This window comes from Aedes albopictus, unplaced genomic scaffold (genome assembly GCF_035046485.1).
Source record: "Aedes albopictus strain Foshan unplaced genomic scaffold, AalbF5 HiC_scaffold_401, whole genome shotgun sequence".
Lineage (NCBI taxonomy): Eukaryota > Metazoa > Arthropoda > Insecta > Diptera > Culicidae > Aedes > Aedes albopictus.
In genome coordinates this window covers 1-25,000 of record NW_026917201.1, presented here as the reverse complement: position 1 = coordinate 25,000, position 25,000 = coordinate 1, and the positions used below count along the sequence as shown (strand labels likewise).

Sequence of the window (25,000 nt, the reverse complement as noted above, 5' to 3'; positions counted from 1 at the left end):
AAAGCAGCCTATTACGATGAGAAATTGCAAAAAAATCTTTAATTGATGATCAATTCAAATCTTCGCATTTTATTGCTCCTATGCTCCTTCGATTGAAAATAGTGCATCATTGATTCAAATCATTTCATTTCAACGGTACTGATATTCGGGTTTATGTTCGGGCAATTTTACTGAGTCTTTTGAAGCGGGTTTATTAAATGCACTTTTTTGATACGCAATACGATGTCCAATAAAGGCATTGTCCATCTCAGTCCACACCACTGCCGTCCGTAGATGACTCGGAGTCAAACTCATCTCTGGCGGGATCTGAGAAGCAATACGACAAATGTGAACAAACAGTAACCTTTAGAACACACTAAATTAAGCCGAAAAAAAAAAAATAAAACGATGGACAAGCTTCATTTCTATAACCAGGGTCTCCTAGCGGACATCCGAAATTGGCTTCGAATACTTCTGAGATTACGGCTGTATCTAAGGAAGCGTCAAATATGTGACAATGCGAGTTCTCAGTACCGTGATGGATGAAGAAGAAATGTAGCACATTCATCTTTTCCCAGCTACTTTTGGAGGGAGATTTTGAGGAACCAATTTGGGAGATAATTGGAGGAAAGTGATTATAAAATTAGTCACTCTTCACACTTCATTTGTACCAATGTTTTTTTTAATGTGTCTACCAGTGTGCAATGGTGTGCCCTAGTGTGCCGAGGTGCCGAGCATCAGCTATCCACGCTTGTCATTATGACGGATGCACTGAACTGAAAACATGATAAAATAATCTCAGCAAACATTGAATCCAAGAAAAACAATGTCCACTGTCATAAAAATTGCTTCCGCAAGTTTTTCTGATTATATTTTGGGTTTTCCAATTAAATTTTTTTAAATATTTTATATTTTAGATTCAGGAGCGGTGATGCCCCTAGATTCTTCTGTTGGTGTGTTAATTAAGAAGAATCATTGGAGATACTATTGTTGTTAATCTAACCCCAATATATGAAATCAACTCGTGAAAATTGTTTCATCATTCGCGAAATTGCATTACACCCAAATTTCCTGTTCTGGCGCCACGACAGTCCAGCTAAATGCCTTTGCCCTAGAGCGTACTAAGTGGGAGTGAAGTACTCGGGTATTTTCGGTAGTTTTGATTTCTTATGAGGGATTTTGCCAGCCATATTTTCTGTAACTAGGCCGTCAGTTAGGTTGGGAATGTTTTAAGCTAATTCTGGAGCAACATTTGAAAAGGGCATACAAACATTGGTATACAATGACTTCACATGTCGCTCCTAAACCCCCCTCAGCTTATTCACAAAAACTAAGACCGTTATCAGATAGAGCAAACATTGATCTTTCGGATAACGGTGTTCATTTGCGTGGGCGGGCTGTTGTTATGCCCTATGGAGCGTTTTAGAAAAAAGACACAAGACCTCTTGGGCCCTTTTCAAATGTTGCTCCAGAATTTTGATCCCCATAACCCAAGCCATGATCCACATGACAAAGAGAACACAACTGATGAAAACGTGCTTCTCGTACGTTGAACTTTTAGTACGAAAATCTTCTAAATACGGAACAGGTTATTCTTGTAAAGGTTTCTAGGACAAATGTGGAGTAGTACTACTTTTACTATGACCCTAAAGGGTATACCCTATAGTAGAACTGTGTATCGGGTAAGGATTGTAAAGATAGAACAGATGGAAGTCATTCGGGGTGAACCTTAGACCTTATGATGCAATTCAAATTCTTGCCGAAGCAATTTTTCGGTTTTGACAGCTGAGGCTTTCCACGGACCAGCACGAACCCATTTTAATAGATGTTTTTTAATCTACTTGATATTTTTGTAAAGGGCAGTGCATGAAATTATCTCCTTCTCTTTCACTCTTACAGAAATTTTGTAAACAACAAGGCCACGAAACGTCAAAATCCCATACAAAATCAAAACAGTGCAGTGCCCTATACTATTCCTTTTTATGTGAGAAACCATTTTTTCATATCAAAAGTTCATATTTTGTTTCGACTAACTTTCAATTAGGGCCTATGAAAAAATGGAACACAAGCAAATAAAAAATTATAACACGGAAACGGCTTGTTCGATCGGAAAGGTGTCTTCCGCAAAGTTGTAGAATAATATATTGCGGCTCTCAGAAAAATACACATTGAAAAATTTATTTAGTTTTTCTTCTGAAAAAACTGAATTTTGTTACTAAAAATCAAATATCTCAAAAAGCTATTTTTTTACCTTCGTGTTTTTTTTTGTGAGAATAAAGTTCATTCTGTTAGCTATCATCTCTAAAATTTTTATAGTGGTAAAAAATGTACAAAAAAGTTATGGCACTTTGATCATTTTTGGTTGCGTGTTTTTTTTAGAGTGCATGACAAATTTCCCGCAAACTAGATTTTGGGGTGGGCAGCACCCTCTCAGATTTCAATGGAATTGTGTAGGTATGAAGACTATGTACTTTAAAACAACGTTGCATACTTTGTTGTTGTTTTTTTTTTATTTTATCTACACTAATATTTGAAAAGGGCTTAAGTTTTTGACCATTTTTTTATACCAATGTAACTTAAAAATAACATGACTTACAAAAAAGTGTGATATATGTGACTTTAAGGAATTTGTGTGAACTTTCAAGTAAAAAATTGAAATATTGAAAAAACGATCACGCTTTAAAAAGTTAAAAAATAAATTGAAGTCAATTTGGAATACATGCCCATTTGCGAAATTAAATTAATCCTATTTCGGAGAACCAAACCCCACACCAACCGTTAAGAATAGAATTCAAAATGGATCAAAGTAATTAAATTGCTATTATCTGTATCCAACCCAACACAAAATGTTTTTTTTTGAGTCAAACCAATTTTTGGGTATTTTTATACGTGGATTTTCACATATTAATATTGAACATAGCTTTATTTGTTTCAATTATAAATCTATCCAATATAAAGAATATAATTTAGGATTCTCTTTTGAAGCAGAACACCAGATCTGTTACACAGAAATTCTGAATATCAACCAGAAGTCGAATTTCAACTTAAAAGTTTCCTTATTCATAGGAGAATAAAATAAATACTTTGCATTAGATAGACTTGTGAATCAAACATATGGAGCTATGTTTAATTTAATATATAAAAATATCTGTAAAAAACGCCCTGGATAAAAACATTTTTTTTCTACCGGAGAGAAACACGCAAAATGATGACATGAAGTATTTGTTGTTAGGAACCGTCCATTAAAGATGTAGCCTTTTAGGGGAAGTTTATGATATTGCTAGGAGCCTTCTATTAGGTATGGGAGAATATACTTTAAGAGGGGAGGAGCTGTCAAAAATTTCCCACTTATGCTACCGTGATTTCGAATGCAGCGATATGGTCAAACTCAAACATTACAGAATCCTTGAAAAAGGTCCAATAAGGACCGAAACGTCGAGTTAAGAAAACATATAGTTGTTTTTGACTGACCAAATTAGACTGAAATGACAATTAAAGGTATCATCCAACCCCAACGTACAGTCGATCACCCAAAGAAAGTCAAACTCAAAGCAATAAAACAAGTACGACCACGATTCTCGTCAGTCAACGAGTTTGAAACTTTTACTACAAATCATTTTATAACAATAGGTAAATATCATTTAAAATAAAAAATCAATAATTTTGCTTTCGGGATGAAATTGATCAGTAAATGAAATACCTTTGCATGTGCCAAAAATATGTTTTCCACCTGAATTAACCACCCCAGTATGCGAAATGCTACGCAAAACTTTTACGAGTTTTCTCAATTTTTAATTATTCAAGTTTTAAATTTAGTAAATTTTATGAAAACGCCTTAAAGTATGTATTTTTCATACTGTACTTTACTGTACTTCCGGAAAAGTGCAATTTTATGTATAAATTTTTGATGATGAAATCGTGTTTAGCAAATACTTGGCAGCTAAAAGCATCCATTCGAATATTCATTACATGTGCGATACAGCCACGGTAACAAAAGTTTGAAAGGGGGCCAAACACGCAATTACGGAAAATATTTAATTTAATACAGAAATATGTGACTAATTGACTGTAAAACATGTAACTCATCATTCAATAACCCATTAGCCAGATGATGGTCATTTTATACAAATTGCTTTAAGCTTAAAGCAATATTTTTAACAAATGAAAATGACCCTCACGTCGATCAATTTCACCCCACTGATCAATTCCACCCGAAATCACGGTACCTCAAAAATGCTTTTCTTCAAAAGTGCCCATCTTACGATATATGGCAAAATTTTCAATAATAACAAAAATGTCATGTTTTGCAAATTGAAATAATTGTTCTTATTTGCATTTTTTTGACTTTTAAATCTTATTGGCATTTTTCAATGTTATAAAAGTTCACATGATTATCTAAAAGTCACCCATACATAACTTTTTTGTAGGTAATGCCATTTTTAAGTTATATTGAGTAAAAAACGGTCAAATACTTTGGCCTTTTTCAAATATTAGTCTAGATAAATAAAAAAAAACAACGTATGCAATCTTGCTTTAAAATACATAGTCTTTAAACCTAAGAAATTCCATCGGATTCTGAGACAGTTTTGCCAAACCCCTACGGCGAGTTTGCGTGAATTCGTCATACACTCTAAAAAACACACAACCGAAAATGTTCAAAATGCCATAACTTTTTTGTACATTTTTTTACCATTATGAAATTTCTACAGATGGTAGCTAACAGAATGAACTTTATTCTCACAAAATATCACGAAGGTAAAAAAATAGCTTTTTGAGATATTTAATTTTTAGTAACAAAATTCAGTTTTTTCGGAAGAAAAACTAAATAAATTTTTCAATGTGTATTTTTCTGAGAGCTACCATTTATTATTCTACAACTTTGCGGAAGACAATTTTCCGATCAAACAAGCAGTTTCAGAGATATGATTTTTCATTCGCATGTGTTCCATTTTTTCATAGGCCCTATTTGAAAGTTAGTCGAGACTCCATAAAAAGTTTTAATATGAAAAAAATGTTATTTATATTGATTAGAACAGCTGTGCAAAATTATATGCAAATCAAAAATGCAAAATTAAAAAAAGTGGATTTTTTTCGTGCTGCTTCGTGGAAAGCCTCAGCTGGGCATTTTTTCCTGGTTTCAAAGTTTGCTGAGATGGTTTTCTCATAGTTTCAGTTCAATGTGAGATTATGTTGATCTGTGCCACCGGTGTGCCTGGTGTGCCCATGGCACACTGTGTAGAGTGACTACCCCTTGCTGGCAAGACAAAGTTTGCCGGGCCAGCTAGTAAAGAATAGAAATGAAATTGCGAGGGACGTCAAAAAAAAACACAGTAGGCAGGCAGTACGACGTTTGCCGGAACAATTAGAAAGTTCATAAAATGTGTGTAGGACAAAGTCGTTCCAGAAGCTTTTAAGGGGTAGTATTTCACAACGTGATGGATCAAACATTTTGTGAATTTCGAGTTGGTTGGTTAGACCATGGATGATAAATTTTAAGATACTATTTAAAATACTCATAATGTAAGCCTATTTCATCTATATATATAAAAATGAGTTTGATGTCCCTTTGAGGCAACAAAACTCAAGAACGGCTGAACCGATCAGGATGACTCTTGCATGGTTCGATTCGTATTCATGGTGGCTGTGTTTATATGTAAGAAAAAGTCAGGGAAATGAACTAAAAATGTAAGAAAATAGACAAAATTCTGTTTTTTATGACCTGGGAAGAAAATCAACACGATCGAAATGAAGCCAATCTAGAGTGCGGTGACGTTATGAGCTCAACAGTTGTCAAACCACCACAGCTTGGCAAGACAACGTTTGCCGGGACAGCTAGTATTGAATAAATGATTAAGGCTTGATATTCCATTTGATTCCCTGGATTTATTCTGATCAGAAGAATCATTTGAAACAGGATTTTAAAAAACTCCTTATAATCCTAGAAAAGTCTATGACACTGCTAAATCTGTTATTCTCATTTCCTCCCATTCCAGCCCCATCGTAATCATCGACACCGCCGAGGAAACCCTCTTCAACGATAGCAATAACAACCAACACCGGGAACCGAAAGCCAAGCTTAACGGTCATCATGAGTATGTCCCGGAGCTGGAAGAAGAAGACGAACCCTTCCCATCGGCAATGTTTGTCGGCAGCCAAGAGCAGCAAATGCAAGAAATAATTTCACCGAACACCGTTGTCATCCAAAAATCCCCATCGGAATCGGAATCTTCAACACCCATCGCGAATGGCACTGAACTTGGCACTACTGATGGTACCAGTGGTGACGCAATTAGCTCCGTTGTTGAGACCGAAACAGCTGTTGTTGGTGTGGTCGAGTCGCACCGCGAAGCTGATAAGAACCAAGTTCAGGTGGATGGAGACGGTGGCCTGTCAACGGTGGAGCAGCCGCCGCCTGTGGCAGACAACGAGTCGATTGTTGTGGAGGAAAATTCCTCCCAAGGTGTTACCGATCAGTTGACGGGTGACACCGTGGATGAAGATAGTGCGACAGCATCGAGCGCGATAATTTCCGAAACGAGCCCGGTGAACGCAAACATGGAAGCAGGACCGGATGTGATGGATTCGGTACCACCGTTGGTGGGTGAGGCCGCGGTCGAAGATGTGACCGATGATGACGTGGATCTCCTGCTGGCCGTGGTGGGAGACAGCGTGGAGAGTGACTTCGAGGAACTGGTCAAAGCGCAAATCGAACAATTCAACGACGACAATGCAGAGCAAATTCAACAGATTCATGAGAGAATCATCGTTGGAATTGAAGGCTCTAACAGGAATGAAGACGGTGCTGAATTAGGGGGTGAAGTGGTGGAAGAAGTTGTGCGTGAAGAGATGAAGGAGGATTTGACTATTGGTGGGGAAAGTGATGGGAATAGCGAAAGTGTTCTTGCGGAGGACGTTCCTGACGGAGTTTCGGAGTCCACAGAGATGCCCAACACAGACGAGCAACAGGCCAACAGTAATCAAGGTGAGTGCTAAGTCACTGAATGTATCAAGTCGTTTGACGGTGCTCTTATCAGTTGTTGTTGCACTTTATTACCTGTACAGGTGATAATGGTAGGCCACATCAAACCTAATGAGCCTTCCTAAGTTTTTATCTAAGATAGGAAGCGCACCCTGTTGACCAATTAGGGCTCATGATATGGCTGTTTTGGTTGATGATAAGATAAGTGAAATTTATTACCCATGGCCCGACGCTTCACAGAAACCGGATTGTTTTGTGTTGTTCTAATGATTCAATACCGTCAATTTGGAAATTAACAATAATTCTATATAGTCACTGGTTAAACTCTGGGTGTGATAGATGATGATGGAACTATTTTGTTCGGTCAACCCTCGATTCGACGTGTCTTCCGAGGACTCATCAACTCAGTTATCTGATATAGCTTTCCAAGTATTGTTCATAATTAGCTTATATCATCATGACATAATCACACGGACTTCCGGCGAATATTTGTTTCGAGTGTTGAAAACTATTAGGCAACAACATTTCTAAAGGGCGTAACTGATTATGCAAAACAAATCCTTTTCCATTACTGTGGAACGTTTTTCATGGCTCCCACCTAATTCACAGTCACTATATGGTAGTTCCATGTAAAAATTGAGCTCAATCCTTCGAAGCAAATCATAGTTCCGGCATCTCAAACTTGGCTGTTTTGTATAAAAATCGGCGTTTGTCCAACCAATTATGCACCACAGTGTCAATTGACGCATTCCTTGAAAGATCCCTGGAAGAATTGTTAAAGGTGTTCTCGTAAATCGCTTGATCTTATCACTGGAGGAATGCTTGTATAAATTCTTGAAGAGAATCCCTGTACATTTTCCTGGAGATATTTCCGAAAAAAAAACCTTGAATACGCCTGAAGGAATTTCTGGACGAATTGATGTAATGTAGGATGTTGGGGTCAATATGACCCGGATAAGCTCGCTGAACATGAACTACGCCATCGCGATGCGCCCATCTTAACATCTTAGGAGGGTTAAAAAGAAATGTCTTGATAAATTCCTAGACGAATTCCTGGTATTCCCTTGACAAATTTCGGGAGGAACCCCTGGTAGATATCCGAAAGAATTTTTCCTGGGTGAATTCTTGAAGGTTTCCCTGCAGAAAAATCTTAAAACTGAATCTCTAAAGGAATTATTGTAAGAATTCCTGTTCGGATCTCTGGGTAAACTCCTAGAGAAACTGCAAGAGGGATTCCCGAAGGAATCCCTGGAAAATGTTTAGGCAACTTCTTGAAGAAATTCAGAAGGAAATCCCTAGTACAAGTTCCTGAAAGAATCATAGGAAAAGCCCTAAAACAATCATCAGAAGCCCTTGAGTCATTCTCAGGGGGATTTTGAATTTTTAGAAGAACCCTTGAAGGGATTTCTAAAGGAACATCCTCAAACCATTTCTGTAAAAACCCCTGGAGAAATCTCTGGTAGAATTTCTAAACAAATCTTTGGATAACTTCTGGAAAAAATTCTGGTGGAAAGAAAATCTCAGGATACATTTCTAAAAGAATCGCAGGACGAATTTCTGAAGGAGCTACAGGGGGTATTCTTGAAGGAATTTATGGAGGAATTCCCCAAGAAATCCTTGAAGTTATTCATAAAAAATTTCCCGGTATTCCTGGAGACATTCCTGGAGAAATTCTTGGGTACATCCCTGGAAGAAATGATGGTAGGATTTTGGAAATTTATGAAGTAACCCATGAATATATTTTTGTAAAGATTTCAAGAGGGATTTCTGAAGAAATTACTGGAGGAATTCCTGGGGCAATCCCTGGAAGAATTCCCGAAACAATCCCTGGAGGAATTCCAGAAAACATCTCTGGAGGAATTTCAGTACGAAGCCCAGGAGGAATTCCATAGAGGAATTCATGAAGAAATTCCTGCAAAAAACCTGATGCAATCCTTGGAGAAATCCCTGGAGGAATACGTAGAAGAATTCCTGGAATACGTAGAGGAATTCCTGGAGGAAAAGTAAGAGCAATCCCTGGAGGAATCATGGGATGAATCTCTATAGGCATTCTTGGAGGAATCAAAGGTGGAATTTCTGAAAGAATACTTAGAGAAATTCTTGTAGGAATCCTTGGAATTCCTTGATGAATTCCTCAAGCAATCCCTGGAAGAACTCCTGGAGGAATCTTTGGATGCATTTCTAAGGGAATTCCTGAGCATCCCCTGGAAGAATTCCTGGAGAAATCACCGGAGAAATTTCTGAGGAAATTCCTATAGAAATTCTTGTGTGTGGAGGAGACCCTGATGAATGCCTAGAGAAATCTCTGGAGGAATTGCTTGGATAATGTCTGGAGCAACTCCTGGGACTTTTGAAGAAAATTCTGGAGAAATGACTGGAAGAGTTCCTGTAGGAATTCCTGGAGGTTTCCCTGGATAAGTTTCGGGAGAAATACCTGGGCGAACTCGCGGATGGTATTTCCTGGGGAACCCCTAAAACAGTTCCTGAAGGAATCTATGGAGTACAAGCCCGTGCTCAAAGGAGAGCCCAACTAACAATGATAGACGAACAACAGCTTATTCAGCCAAAATTTTCAATATTTTATTTTATTTTAATTATTTTATTTATATTGAGCTTAAGAGCGGCATATACATCTGTTGTACAGCAATAATGTTTGTTGGGAGGTTTGGGGGGTTAAACTCCTCCCATTGCCTACGTTCCATACACTAGGCGCTCCTCCGCCCTTTGCTAAAATTATGGAAAATCCCGCTTTTTCTGTGTACGAGCCCGATAGAGTAATTCCTGGAGGGATTCTTGGTCGAATGCCTGGAGGAGCCCCTGAATGGAAATAAAGGAAACATGCATAGAGGAGTTCCTAGAGGAATCCCTGCATACATTTCCGGAGGAATCCCTGGAAGAATTCCTTGAAGAATCACTGGAGCGATTCCTTTAGGAATTTCTGGAGAAATCGCTTGAGAAAATTTCAGTAGGAATTGCTGAATGAATCTCTAGAAGAACTACTGGAGAAATCTCTTGTGAAGTTTCTGGAGGAATCTCTGGAAGAATTCTCAGGCGAATCTCTAGAAGAATTCTTGGAGGAACCCCTACATGAATTCTTGGAGGAATCCCTGGAGGAATCTCAAGAAGAATTCCTGAAGAAATCCCAGGAAGAATTTTTGAAGATATCCCTGGAAGAAATACTGAAGAAATCGCAGAAGGAATTCTTGGAAAAATCCTGAAGGATCCTTAGAAGGCTTCGTGGATGAACTCCTGAAAGAATCCCTGACGGAATTTCTGAAGTAACCCTAGGTGAAATCCCGGAAGCAATCCCAAGCGGAATACTAAAGGAAATCCCTAAGCAATTGCTGAATGAATTTCTGGAGAATCCTGAAGAGAGGTTCCTGGAGAAATCCTTGGAGAAATTATTAAAATAATGTCTGAAAGAATTCCAGCAGAAATTTCCGATTGAATCTCTGGAAAAACTCGTGGAGGAACTTATGCAGAAAATTCTGAAGAAATGCTTGGATGAACCCCTGTAGCAATCCTTGGGGCATCTCTGAAGTAATTCCTGGGAAATCCCTGGATAAATTCCAGTAAAAATACGTGGGCGAAATCCCGGATAGTATTTCCTGGAAGAATCCCTAAAGCAATTTCTGAAGGAATCTATGGAGTAATTCCTGGAGGAATAACTTCCTGGAAGAATTCCTGGAAAATTCAAATTCAAGAAGGAATTCCTGGAAAAAAATCTGAAGGAATACCTGGGGGAGTTCCTGCAGGAATTTCTGGAGAAACTCTTGGAGATATTCCTGGAGTAATTGCTGGAGAAATTTCTTGAGGAATCCTTCAGGAATTCCTGGAGAAATCGCTTGAGAATTTTCAGCAGGAATGCCTGTAGGAATTACTGGACGAACGTCTAGCTAGACGAACTGCTCTAGGAATCTCTAGAGAAATTCCTGGAGGAATTCTCAGGCGAACCTCTAGAAGAATTCTTGGAGAAATCCCTGGAAGAATCCCAAGAAGAATTTCTGAAGAAATCCCAGGAGGAAGTACTGAAGAAATCGCAAAAGAAATTCTTGTAAAAATCCTGAATGAATCCTAAGAAAACTTCGTGGATGAACTCCTGAAGGAATCCCTGTAGCAGTCCCTGAAGGAATCTCTGGTGGAATTTCTGAAGTAAGTCCAGAAGGAATCCCGAAAGCAATCTCAAGCCGAATGCGTAAAGGAATGGCTGAAATTGCGATTGTTGAATGAATTCCTGGAGGAATTCCTGAAGGAATCTCAAGAAGGAATCCTTGTAGGAATTTTTAAAATAATCCCTGAAAGAATTCCAGCACGAATTTTCGATTGAATCTGTAGAGGAATTCCTGAGGGAATTCTTGGTGTAATACCTGGAGTAATTCCTGAAGAAACCCCAAGTGGAACCCCGGAAGCAATCCCATGAGGAATTCCTTACTGGAAAAATCTGAATCCCTGGATGAATCCATGATGGAATTACTGGAAGAAGCTCTGGAGGAATTCGTCTTTCTCTTTGACTACCGGAACCGATTCCGGCATATCTGGAAATTTTGGCATGTTGATTTTGTTTTCCTAAAATAAAAGTCAAAACATTTGAATGGCTAAGATTGTACGAAGATTGTAATTTAGTAGAATTCCATGATAAGATTGAAGTGGTGCTCTTACACTGTTAGAGAAATACCTATTTGAGGAAATTTCTTGTGGTTTTCGTGAAGATAAAAATTATAATTACGGATATGATCCTATTTCTTAAAAGATTTTTTTCTGGAACTTAGAGTTATTGATAATTGGCTTGAATTACAAAAAAAATAATTTAGGAGCGTTTGAAAAGTTTTCAGGGGGCTCCAGAATTCTCCTCAAATGACCTGAAACGCTCCCTGGAATCGCCCTGAAAACTCCATGGAACATGTTGAAATTCCCTGAAACGTTACTTCCACCCTCTGAAGTTCTGTTTGATCTCGAAACGCCCCGGAGACTCCATGACACTTCTGAAATACTGAGTGTTTTAGCCTCCAGAAACGCATTTGAACTTAGCCTGAAATCGTCAATAACCCTAAGCAACTTTATGGAACAGCTCTGAATCGAGCCTGAACCCCCTAAAACGCCGTTGGATCCCCCTGAGACCTGCTCAAAACTTCCTTGAAGACCCCATGAAACGCCTTTGAAATAGCCCTGAAGCCCCCTATAAACCCCAAGGAACGCCCTCTTGTAACGTCCCTGATACGTCCCTGGCAACCTCCTCCTGAATCTCACTGAGACCCTTTGAAACCCTTCTTATGCACCCTGAAACAGCCTTAAGGCCCCTGAAACCCATAAAAAAGCACCTGCATCCCCCCTGAAACTCATGAATCTCTCTGAATCGGTGTTGAAACCCTTGAAACGTACGTCCTGAGCTTCGAATTTTCCGGCAATTTTCGAAAATAATTCCTCTTCCACTCTGACATTCATGCACATTTCACACAACAGAGACGTGTGGAAGATGTTCATCTAATTCCATCCGAAGGAGATTTGAATTGTAAAAACGTACAAACCATATGCATTAGTGGAATCGACTTCAGTTCTGTGCCTTCAGGGAATAGAGATGGTCAAGTGGCTCTGTGGCTTGGAGGAAAGAAGCGCCCGTCTAACGAATTGGGAGTCGTGGGTTCGATTCCCACTGAAGCACGTGGATTTCTTCTCATAATTCAAATTTAAATTTGTTTATCGAACAGGTGTTTCTGTTGTGTGCATGAATTTCAAAGCGATCAAACTTTGTAATTTTCACTTGGCTTGTTTAGCCTGAGCAAAAAACGAGAAATTGACATTGCTGCACTGCTTATTACCTGCCTGAATAAATCCAATTCTCCTTAGTAGGTATAGACGAATTTATTCAATTAAGCACTAAAATGCCCATCGACTTTTCGAGTCAAAACTGCAGGTTATATTATTCCTTTCAATCGTTTAATTAGATCCCTGTAATTGACTGTGCCAAACCGCAAATTTGTCACATTTGTTCCAATTCCGTCAGGATAATCAAACAAACGCAGAGAAGCAGATTTGTTTGCCCCGCTGTCAAATGTGAAAGCACCGTGGTACCAAATTGCACCGGTGGTGGAAGTCCGACAGCCATCGCATTCTCTCATGCACCAACGGACCGCGATGAACTCCAACGCTAATTGCACCAGGCAAATGATCTCCCCCCATTACGCTATTATCATTCCCGCACTCATTTCAATGTCATATCCATTAATATCCCCCTACGACGAGCGAGCCCGCGACAAGGAGCGAGCGAACGCCGGCAAACCAGCTCCATCCACCACAAAGCTTTGCCCCATTTGTCTCACTTTTCCTCGGGGACGACGGTGAACCTGGGATGACTTTCTCTCGCTCGAACACACGTGACTCCGAGCGACCGTGGAATTGGAGCAAAAGCTAATCCGTCGTCGTTTGACTTGCAAAGTTTCTCCAGCCTTGTCCCATATTTGTTGGTTGCTGCTCATAATGTCAAGAAGTTTAATTGCTCGTTCGACACCGGGACGTTCCACACGGTTGGGTTTCCCGCAATCAGTCAGTCAGCCAGTCAGTGGGATGCTCAAAGCAGTCGATGATTTGAAAAGCTCATGTTCAATAAGGAGCTAAACGTATAGGAAGGAACTGAGTGAGCCTGATCCGCTTTTGAATAGCAGCCATCTGCTGTTGCCAGGCCGGTACAGGTTCATCACCGAAATGGCTTGTAGAACATATTTATCGTGGGAGGGCACTACATAGTGCACGTCTGGAAGGCGCAGCACGTGAGCGAGTTTTATGGAGCATCATCTGTGCAAACACAGGTTCCTATGGAAAAGTCCATTCGCTCGATGATGGAGAGAGTGCGACATGCTGATTTGCGTGATCAGGTCGAGTAAATCTTCCGAGCCGTACGTCAGGAACCGTAAAGTGTCACCTTTCCTGCGGTAAGGACTGGGACGACGTCCCAGTGTACCACGCAATTGGATGGATAGAGTACAGCGGTTCTCAAGCTGTGAGACGTGATAGTCGTGAGCTGTGTGGTATTCCGTATCATATCATACATATTGCCATAGGATCAGAGGGATGGGCCTGGAAGGATCCAACTTAAAAAAAAAATGTGTGGATTATTGACATTAACGATGAAGCTCAGCGTTGCATTATGTTGGCATCTCTATGAACAGGATGTCTGTTTATTATGGATGGCCACGGAGTACTTTCAGGGAATATTTCTAGAGATATTAAAAGTATTTCTCTTGTAGTTCTTCTAGGGAGTTCACTAGAAGTTCTTCCATAGATCTCTCCGAGAGTTTTCTCAACGATTCCTACGTGAATTCTTACTATCGATCCTCCAGGCAAATATTCAAATACCCTCGGTAGTACGTACCCTCGATAATACGTACCCTCGATAGTACGTACACTTTTGCCTCGATAGTACGTACATCAAAAATTATTTATATTTTAATCCTCAAAAAAGAGTTCGGATTATTATTAGTAGACGCATAGTAGAAACTTCTATGCTATGAATATGTGTTACACAAACTTTTATGACACTGTTTAGTACAATTATTATAGTTAAATTGAAGGCGTGTTCGAATATCTCACGTACATGAAAATATTACATTACTTTTCTATTCTCTTAACAAAGACAGTTTTCACATAGAACTGCCAGTGAATAGTAATATTTATTAGTTATCATAACATCTTCTTGGGGTCTCCAGTTAGCCTAGTGGTTAAGGCTATGGATCACCAATCCGGACACGGCGGGTTCAATTCCCGTTCCGGGAAAATTTTTGTCATTGTACTTGCCTCACAATATACAAATTAATGCAATGGCATGTAAAGAAGGTCCTTCAATTAATAACTGTGGAAATGCTCAAAGAACACTAAGTTGAAGCGAGCCAACTGGGATAGCCTGCTTTTCGGTTTTAAAAGCACTTTCACAGTTATCAATTGAATGCTCCTTCATCAATAAATCGGTCTTCCAAAACAAAATAGGGCTAATGGCTCGTTTTTGTGTGGTAATAAAAACGAAGTTTCTCAGCTCAGAATGCTCTCTATAACATGAACTAAACGCAAAAAGTTGCTTATCCAAACCATTGATTTTGAATTTTAGATGCTATAAAAGTGGTTCTCTACACTATTCACTGCCGGTGTAATTTGGTAGCACTCTGCAATGCCAATGTAAGCAGAAAATGCCATTTTAAACAGCATTTTATCTGTAAGCAAGCGGCCAAAAATATAAAATCTTAAACAAAATATTTTTTGGCCATTCTTTATTTGTTGGGCGAAAAGTTTTGACTCAAACCACAATTTGTTGCGCTAATGACGACGCTTAATATTTTGTAGCATAAACGGCATACCACAAATTGTGTTCTTTAATCACAGAGATATCTGTTAAGCTCTTAAATTCGATCCCGAAGGCAGAGTGAGCAAAAGCAAAATTAAAAGTAATTAAATTATAAATTTATATTTTAAAATATCGACCACTCATATTTTATGAACTGAGCATGAGCATAGATGACCGCACAATTCGTAGTTCCTACTCCGTGATTAACCGGAGCAATCGAAATTGCACAAAGAACCAATGAATAGGGCTTGGGACTAGCTTACCATTCTCAATGTACACAGTTCGAGAACTCTCAACTTTAGTAAGGTCAATAAAGGCGCCGGCCACATCCTTACGGTCATCGAGGATGGGAAGGAATGTTAGTAAGGCAAACGTTGTTATAGAGTCGACCACTCATATGATATGAACTGACCAAAAACTAACACTGATCATAAAAGAACAAGACAAAGAAAACCACGTGTTTTTCTTAAAGAAGGCACCGAATCTGTTGTCGAAACGTCAGATAAAATTTATAGTTTGCTATACTGATGTCAAAATTGCAATTAGTCTAAACGATTAATAACATCAACAAAAAGCCCTTAGAGCTTAAGTTCCCAAACATTCAGGTGCGTGACCTCCTTTTGCCAGCAGACGTTCTTTTCGCGACCCACCATAGAAATTCCATCATTTCTTGTCTATGACAGTAAAATATTAGACTGTTCCTCGCGACCCCATGGATGAACACCGGCGACCCCTTGGGGGGTCGCTACCTACAGTTTAGGAAACCATGCCTTATAGCTCAATAATAAAGCTCTATATTTACCTGGTTTAATCACCGCATGACTTTATCATAATTAATTTTAATTGGCTTTTTTCGGTGATATGAATACTACTCGAAGTTAGAGGGAGTAAGGAAAGTAATGAAAGAATACGGTGGATTCATATCACCGAAAAAAGCCAATTGAAATTAATTATAATAGAGCTCTATGTACATACACTGCCCTAGTAACTGGACACTATCCGAGCAGGTATCACTTGAAAAATATAGCCCAGATTCAGAGTGATATCTGTTGCAACACGGGACATGAAACCTCGGGACATCTGATATGCAGTTATGGTACTTTATACACGTGCAGGCAAAGATTTCTAAATAGTTGTTGCTTGCAACCCAGTGCGATCTGGTGTGCAGAACTTGTGAAGGTTTTGGAGTTTATAAACTCCATTGTACATACCCAACAGCGGGAAAGGAAAAAAAGTTAGTTCAAAGTGAAGATTTGAAGAAAGCCACACCTCAAATTTTGAAGATCGCAAATAAGATGAACTGGATGCACTGAAAGTTGATCGATTCGTCACCACCAGCGGGTAACCAATCGAACAAGCTTTCGGTGCTAGCCGACATCCGGTTCTTCAGATGTGTGCTCTTAATAATTTGAGGTGTGGCATCGTCATCTTCACCTTAAAAGCGGTGAAAGCAAATTCCACATCCCAGCTCCTCAGATCATATGAAAATAAACTGAAAAACCAAGCGTTTCCCAAATGCGTTCATAATTCATAAATTTTGAATCTTTTTAGAATACGGCAATGCTCAGAAGTTGTATATAAAATATCACGAAAATCATAAAGAAGATACAACTGATCTAGATTGTATTGTACTAAAATATAACTAATCTAGATTGGAATGTACTAAAATATAACTCTAATAAAACCAATGTTATTTCCCAAAGACAAGATACCTCTACAAAGCATCACCATGGCAGTAAGAGTTTTTTTTTCAACAAAGGATGGAGCCTAAAGAAGTAAAATTACGTAATTTATAAATGAACCCTAGGACCTTATGTTATTTTTCAGCAATTCTGACATTCTAAACATAATATTGCTTGATTTAAAAATAATATTTGCGATAAAAATTTGTGCTTCGATAGTACGTACGTTTCGATAGTACGTACACTTAACGAAGCGATGGTGTACGTACTATCGAGGTATGGCTGTATTTCTCCAAAACTTCTTAAAGAGATATCTCCTAGAGTTCCTCTAGAAATTGTGGTTGGAGAACTCTTCAGCAATTTCTCCATGGATTTCTGAAGAAAGGCTTCCGATGATTTCTACAAAAAATTACCCTAAGATTCCTACGGTAATACCTCCAAGGAATTTCTCTAGAATTTCTTTCCAATAATTTTCAAAGGATGCCTCCAGGAATTTCTGCAAAAATTCCTTAAGAAGTTTCTCCACGTATTCTTCCGGGTAATCCTCTAAGGAATTCTTCAACAATTCCTCCATGATTTTTCCATGGCCTCCTCTTTGAATTTTTCAAAGAATTATGCCCAAGATTTTACCCCAAGGATTTGTTGAAAGATTATTCCATATACATGTTGGAATCCCAAGCTAAGCCACTCCTATGAGCCATCATCTCTGATCATAGAACACGAAAACACATTCCAATTATATTTCACCGACCAGAACACGTCGCCTTTGATCTGTCGGAGCGCTCAACTTAAAATACTAATATGAATCCAATTGTACAGTATATAGATCATTCGTGGATTTCCCGCAATGTTTAACTTAAGTTTAAAACCCAACATACATTTCCCCCCTTGAGAATTTCTTCAGAGATTCCAAAAAAGATTTCTTTAAAACATTCTTAACAAATTACTTCAGACAATGCATCACAATTTACATAAAGCATCCTCCATCAGGAAAAAATCCATCAGAAATTCTAAAGGATCTCAGTAATTAATTAAGTTCTAGTTTTAAAGTTAAACTTTTCAATCCAATTCCAATTTCTTCAATTCCAATTTCTTCAAAACTTCTTGAATATCACTACAATTAGCTACAGCTTTTTGCCGCATAGATAATCTGTGTATGCATCGAAATAGTTATGTTGAATGGCAAGCAAGTCAGAAATACACTACCGCTGCTTTTGGTACTACCAAATGTAGTTGTCTCACCGACGAACCGACAGTGGCGATCCAAAACTGTCCCCCCCTAATTTAACGGTCGACCAGCGAAGCGAGCGATCGCTTCTGTCAAATCAGCGCAGACGCGAACCGTTTCCTATATGAACACATGGGGGTTTAGTGTCGAGCTATCAAATCATCGCGAGCCGTTATAGAGGTGGCGATAGTGTTCGGTTATTTTTCATCATGGCGTCGCGGACAACAAATTTGAATTTATTTGTTCTAGCTGTCACGTCGGTTCGTCGGTGGTTGTCTGTTCGAGCAAATAATAGTTATTTATGTAACGAGTTGTAAAAAGTTGATTTTTTCAGCACGAGTCGTACATTTATCCAACGAGGCTTGCCGAGTTGGATAAATACGAAGAGTGCTGAAAAAATCGAGTTTTGCAATGAGTTCCATACAAAATTTTATGCAATGATTTTATTCATAATGCAACTCATTTGCATAAGGAATTGTTTTGATATCCCTTTGGACTTCCTGAACGCTCTGTGTTCGAAAACAAATTACTTCATGTATTTATCCAAAGGTTTCTTTACAAATTTCATCAACAATTACACCAATGACTCATTATGGAAATGCTTTTTTCTATCCTTTTGAAAATTCATTTATGAATTCCTCCAAGGGGATATTTCTGCAAGAATTTGCGGTGGATATTCCTACCGAAACATTCACCACTTAAGCGCCATAATACTACTGAACAACTTTTCAGAAGGCATATCATGATGTAATAATGAAATAAAATATGCCAAAAAATGCATTAAACATTTAAATAAACGCTGGCGCAACTAGTGATTAGTTCCATTTTTTTTTTAATATTTGAAAGTCATTAGCTATCTGTTCAACTTAGTTAATAACACGAAGATATAATTGCTATCAACTGTATTAAGAACAGTTTCGTGTGACGTCCATTCGCGTAGATCCAGCGATGTGGGCTTCATCTCCAAAGTAGTGAAAGCTGGCTCTAGTGCATAACAAGCGCGAACGACATTGAAGCTGAGGGACTAAATAGGCTGTAGTAACGTGCATGGCGGTGACGTTATAACTGGGTATGGTGACGTCATACTTTCCCTCTCCGGTATGTTGGATCAGCAAGTCTATTTATAGAGCAGCTATCAATATGAAGAACCATTTCAGCTTGTATCGCCTCTCATTTCAAGTGCTGCGATGGTCTCACTGGTAAAAACGACGAGCTCCTGTTCCAGGTTCTAGCCGTTCTAGGTTCGAATCCCTGGTTTTTATGTATACTATGTGGAGAAGTTTTTTGATAACAGTAACTTTTTACTAAAAAAATGTCACTCTAAAAATGAATTACCCAAAAATGAGTTAATTTTTACACTACTTAAGTTTTACCCAATATATTTATAACTGCTTTATAACAACATGTGATATAATTTGATTATCCTTTCTTGGTTTTTAATATCTCACTTTGTTATAAGCTTGTTATAATTGTATCAATACTTGTTATAATTATGTTATGACTAGTGCAATTTTTGTTATAATTTTAGTTATTTTAACACCTAACCGGCGAATTTTATTACTTCTTCTGTTATTAAAAATCTTTGAAATACCCTCCCCCTGGATATTCGATCTTGACGCGATGGGAGGGCTTAACCCATTAGCACTTTAGCGCTAGTTCATTCACCACCGCTTGGACTTTGAACTAGATATATCTAGTTTACGAGCTGACCGCAAGTGAAGGAATCGCCGTAAGTGCTAATGGGAACCAAAGGAGTATCCGTCGTGCATTTATCACAAGTCAAAACAAATTACCTATAATTCAGCTTGCATAGACCTAATCTTTGCATTCTTTGAATTTTCTCAAATTTAACAATAATTGTTAAATTTAACGTAACGCAAGAGTGGGTAGAGGAGGTCTCTGCGTTACACTCATCATTCGTTACTTGAATTCGTTAGTACACAGAACAGGGGACGCTAGGATAAGTTGACTTACAGCCTTACAGATTAGATTCATTACAATTAGAAAATTATGGACTGATTAGGTAAAGATACAACTGTTGATTATAGGAGTTTATATTTGTATTTCTTATTTTTATGGGTTTTGTGAATTTATAAAAGTTGACAAATAATCATTATCATTTTTATTTTTGACAAAAATCAGTTGACTAAACTTTTTTGTTTTTATATCTTAGACGGTAGTATTTCACTGATCAAAAAAAGCAGGAATTTAGTTAGGACTTAGGACGGTTGACATTGTAAAGGGTTACGATGGATATAATATTACTTTGGACTGAGATGATCACAGATATGCAGAAGACGGCTAGCGAAATTAGAAACACAATTTGATACATTATTGACTATATTTTGACAAATAGGGTTTGACAAATTTCTTTACAATATCGAATGGAAGCTCAAAAAGTGTTATCTAACACTAATATGAGAGTTATTTGGGGATGATGCTGGTGCTGTCAATGACTAACATCGGTTATTGACACTATTGGTAATCAGCTTGAAATAATTTTCAGAATGTATTATAAAATAACTGAGGATATTATCTGATTATTGTTTGGGGAAGCTGTCAGAAAAACTAGTTGCCCATATCGGCTAAAAACGCTAGCTCTGGTAGCTGTCTTCGAATAATTTTCAGAAATATCAAATCTTTAAAAATTAGCTACGACACATTTTTTTTTTCTTTTTGCTCTTTGTATATTTCTTAAGAATAGTACTCTGAAGGCGTTAACATAGACATAGACACCCTTTTTTATCTCTGAATGTTGTCCAGTGACCTCGGAGATTTTCGATTATTGAAATATTGTTCAATTATCAAATCATCTTTGGAGCTTCCATTAGATCAAAACACTAGTGCGATGGAAAAAGTTAAAAACAGTATTTTTCAAAACTACTACGACCCAATGCTAATTACTACACACTTTGCTCAAGTTGACGACATCGTCTAGTCCATCGTGAGTATTGGTCCTAGTAGGGGGAAAGTTGGGAAAGGGTCCAGGCTTTGCTATCAGCTGTCCTGCAGCTCCACCTGGTCACTCTTCAAAAAAAAAAAAAATTTTAGTTATTTTAACACCTAACCGGCGAATTTTATTACTCCTTCTGTTATTAAAAATCTTTGAAATAAAAATTTTATCGGTTATAATTTTGTTATGCCTTTCTGATCGGGAACCCAGATAGGCACGCTGAACGACGCCATCGTGGCCTTTCATCTTAGGAAGGTTAAAATATTAACAGTTGCGACGTCAACAAACTCCTCAAATTAATAACTAGAAAAAATAGCCCAAGTTTGAAAGAAAGATACATATCTGATGTCCACATGAGATGAGCTTGGTGGACTAGTGGCTACCGCTACTGATTCCTATGCAGAAGGTCTTGGGTTCCATCCCTGGCTCGTCCCTTTCCTCCTACTTTGTATGTATCTTTCTATATACTTCCTCCCTACTCTCTGCATATACAACTAATGTATATTCACATGTTTATAGCCATCGCTAGAACAGAAACGGGTTGAAAAAGCCGTTTCCCTTCCATCAAACTTTCCTAAGACAGTGTTAATCTTTCATATAACGCCTACGAGTTATGCAATCAAGCGATCTAATAAATACACTAATCTGTCACCTCACGCCTGGCATCCACTCATCAATGTGTGAACTCATTGCCAACCATATCCCACCAACGCTCCGACATCCGCATGGTTTTGTGCTGGCGCAGAGGTATATTCGGTCTGCTATGGATACAAACGATTGCAATCATTACTTCCTTTTCCTTCCCCACGTTGACCTACAACCTGACGTGGCAGGCGCCATTGTCGCCTAAAAATAGAAGATCACCAACACTCACACTGAAGATGCCTGCTTAGTCCCCGATCTCATTGGTTCCATATGTGAGTGTAGCTGGTCTGGTGATACTGTGGTGAATCAATTGGTGCACCGTTAAAAACATAGCATGAGCGATTTCTGTGGGAATCTTAGAAAGGGTCCTAGTAAAAAAATACGAGGAATTACATCAGGAATAACTGGAGGAATCTCGGGTTAAATCTCTGGAAACGGTTCCAAGAAGAATACAAAACAAAGATCTCAGCAGGGTTTCCTGACAGAATTCTTTGAAAAAAAAAATACAAGAGGACTTTCTGAATGAATTACAGGAGGCATTGCCGGAGGCATCTTAGCAGAAAGGAAGAATCCAAGCAGGAATTTCTAGAGGAATCCTTTCAAGAACTCCTGGAGAAATCCTAGCAGATATTTCGAAGGGAATACTGTATGTAGCGATTACTAGAAGGACCCTCATCTGGACAAATCTTACGAGAAATCATTGACAGCCTGGCTTTCTGAGTCTGGGGAATCAAATCGAATAAATTTACATTTGCAGCCAGACTACCAAATCGCATATCTTTGAAAACTTTCTGCAAAATTCATTTTATATTTAAATGGTAAAGTGAAACGAATTCTTGAAAAATATATATTTTTCAGATGGTAAGCAAAGCAAAGCAAAGATAACCGTACACATCGTAGTTGCTACTCCGTGATTGACCAGAACAATCGAAGTTGCACAGAGATTCAATGAATGGTTGTTGGGACTAGCTACACACTCTTTATGTGCACAATTCGAGAGTTCAATATTTGAAAGTCAATAACGGCGCCGGCCACGTCCTTACGGTCATCGGGAAAGGGGAAGGAATGCTAGTTCGACAACCGTTGTTACTACCCAAGTAACCATGACGCTGAATAAAGAGCATTAATTTCGCTTTATAGTGTATTATATGACATGCGATATAAAGTTGTTTTGACACATAGGTACCATTAAAGTAGGTTTAAAGTCGAAAGTGGCGCTACTACTGTTGATTTAAAGCAAGCTTTACTTTGGCAATCGCCGAAGCATACAAAATGCTTGTACCATATAGCTAATGCAATGAAATAGTACGGAATGCATACTTAAGGCATCATGTCAACAAAACAAAAAAGTATTTTTTCATTTTTCTGACTATTTTTATCTTCTCATGCCTGTTCCGATACTCTCAATCTGATGTTTTTTATTCTATTTCGGGAATTGAACCTAGACTGCTGAAACTGGATCGCGGTGAAACTCGGCTACCATGTATTTTGCACCTGGAAAAATGTGCAACATTAAGTAACGTATAGTCAGCTCGTGCTTTATTGTGCTGCTCTAAAAAGTTGTACTAGGGTCTGAAAGCCATCAGTTATCTTACTCTCCCAAATTCATTCGAAAACAAGTGATTACAGAACCGATTGATTCAACAAACGAAGATAATATAAAGATATAAATTAGTCTGTGTTGATTCTGTTCTTATTGTTTTCATACATGCTCACTTCCACCATTTCTTTCATAAAATCGGGGAACTATTTTAAATAAGGAAACCAATACCTCAACCCCACATATTTTTTGTTCCCTCAGCATCTGATCGTCTTCATTTCCCAACCAGAAACAAAAAAAAACATACACAATATAAATTTTGAAACACCAACAAATAAGCAAGATAATCCAAGTTCTACGCAGCAACCCATGAAAATTTGGGTTTGTTTTTCGTTTCCTTTGAATGGTTGTGTTTCTAAAGCATCCCCACAGTTGTCTCGGGAAGGAGTATTTGTTAGTAGGGTAAGGTTAGGTGTGGATCTTGGAGTCACCTTTGGTAGGTGATATGATCTACTAGTTATATGAAAATACACGACACGGTCTTCATCCCGATTATGATTTATTTGGTCGCGATAGTAAGAGTAATGCACATACGTCAACGATCGTTCTATATTAAACGCATCATCGCATTGATCGTTTACACAACCGTGAAAACCAACTTTCCCACGAAAGTTATCCCGCGCTTCTGATTTCGCATTCAATATTCGCGTCAATATTAGGCCAGCACCAGAGCTACAAGATTAATTTGTAGATAATACAGACTCCAGGAGTCCTCATGAAAACGCATTGGCGAAATTACCCCAACTTCTTCTAGTATGAAAAGAAAAAAAAAAACAAACTTGGAATGATCTCACCCAGTTCACGGTGTGCTGAAACATGATTATTATCGCACTTTCATGAACCTAAAATATTTTTTCGTTATAAGTTAGCCTTAACCATATAGAAAAAGATTCTGGAGGGTAGAAAATCTTTCATCGGGGAAAATTAAAATAAATTTGATTTTAGTATTGTACCATTTTTCTCATATTAACTAGTGTTATGCAAAAATAGTAAAACTGAACTCGTCTTAAAAAAGGACACTTTTCTAATCATAAATTTTCAAACCCTTTGAGTGAAACAAGCGTAGAAGTTTTTACAACGAATAACAAGTTGTTTTCGGCGTTTGTTTTATGTGACCAGCCCACTATAGTCTGCCAAAATTCATATATCAGCAATAGAGCGCTATACACTTGGCTATACATAAATTTCATGACCTTTATGTGAAGGTTTTGCGGACAATGAAAAAAATGTCAAAAGACGCACAAAACGAGCAACACAAAAGGCACAGTGATTACTCTTTATCCCAACCGGTAACAGATGATAATACGATCCCAATTTTTTTTTGTTGCAGGCCAAACGAAAGCTTAATTTGTAGCGTACTTTTCAACTCGTGAATAATCGATTATTGCTAATCCAAAATCGAAACTGTTTGATGGTAGATCTTCAACAGTGTTGCAGTGTTTACCGACTTGAAGTTACCCCTTGAAAATCGCAATGCAACGCTTTAAAATTTGTTAACTCGTGGACTACGATCTTTATCCTATTCTGTTCAAGTAAGGATAAACCTATGTCGCATTGGGTGGTTTGTCATAACAAATGTAGGTTGCGACAATGTCATTATTACTG

General features: G+C 38.2%; 1 protein-coding gene across 1 annotated transcript; it reads left to right on the top strand.

The window, feature by feature from the left end:
• Window positions 1-5,921: 5,921 nt before the first annotated feature.
• LOC134284647 (uncharacterized) lies at window positions 5,922-24,994 on the top strand (the record flags this gene model as incomplete). The annotated part of the gene is given in 1 exon segment (XM_062843649.1): window positions 5,922-24,994. A coding segment is annotated over 1 exon segment (1,162 nt), but the record flags the coding sequence as incomplete, so codon positions are not given.
• Between the last annotated feature and the right edge of the window lie 6 nt (window positions 24,995-25,000).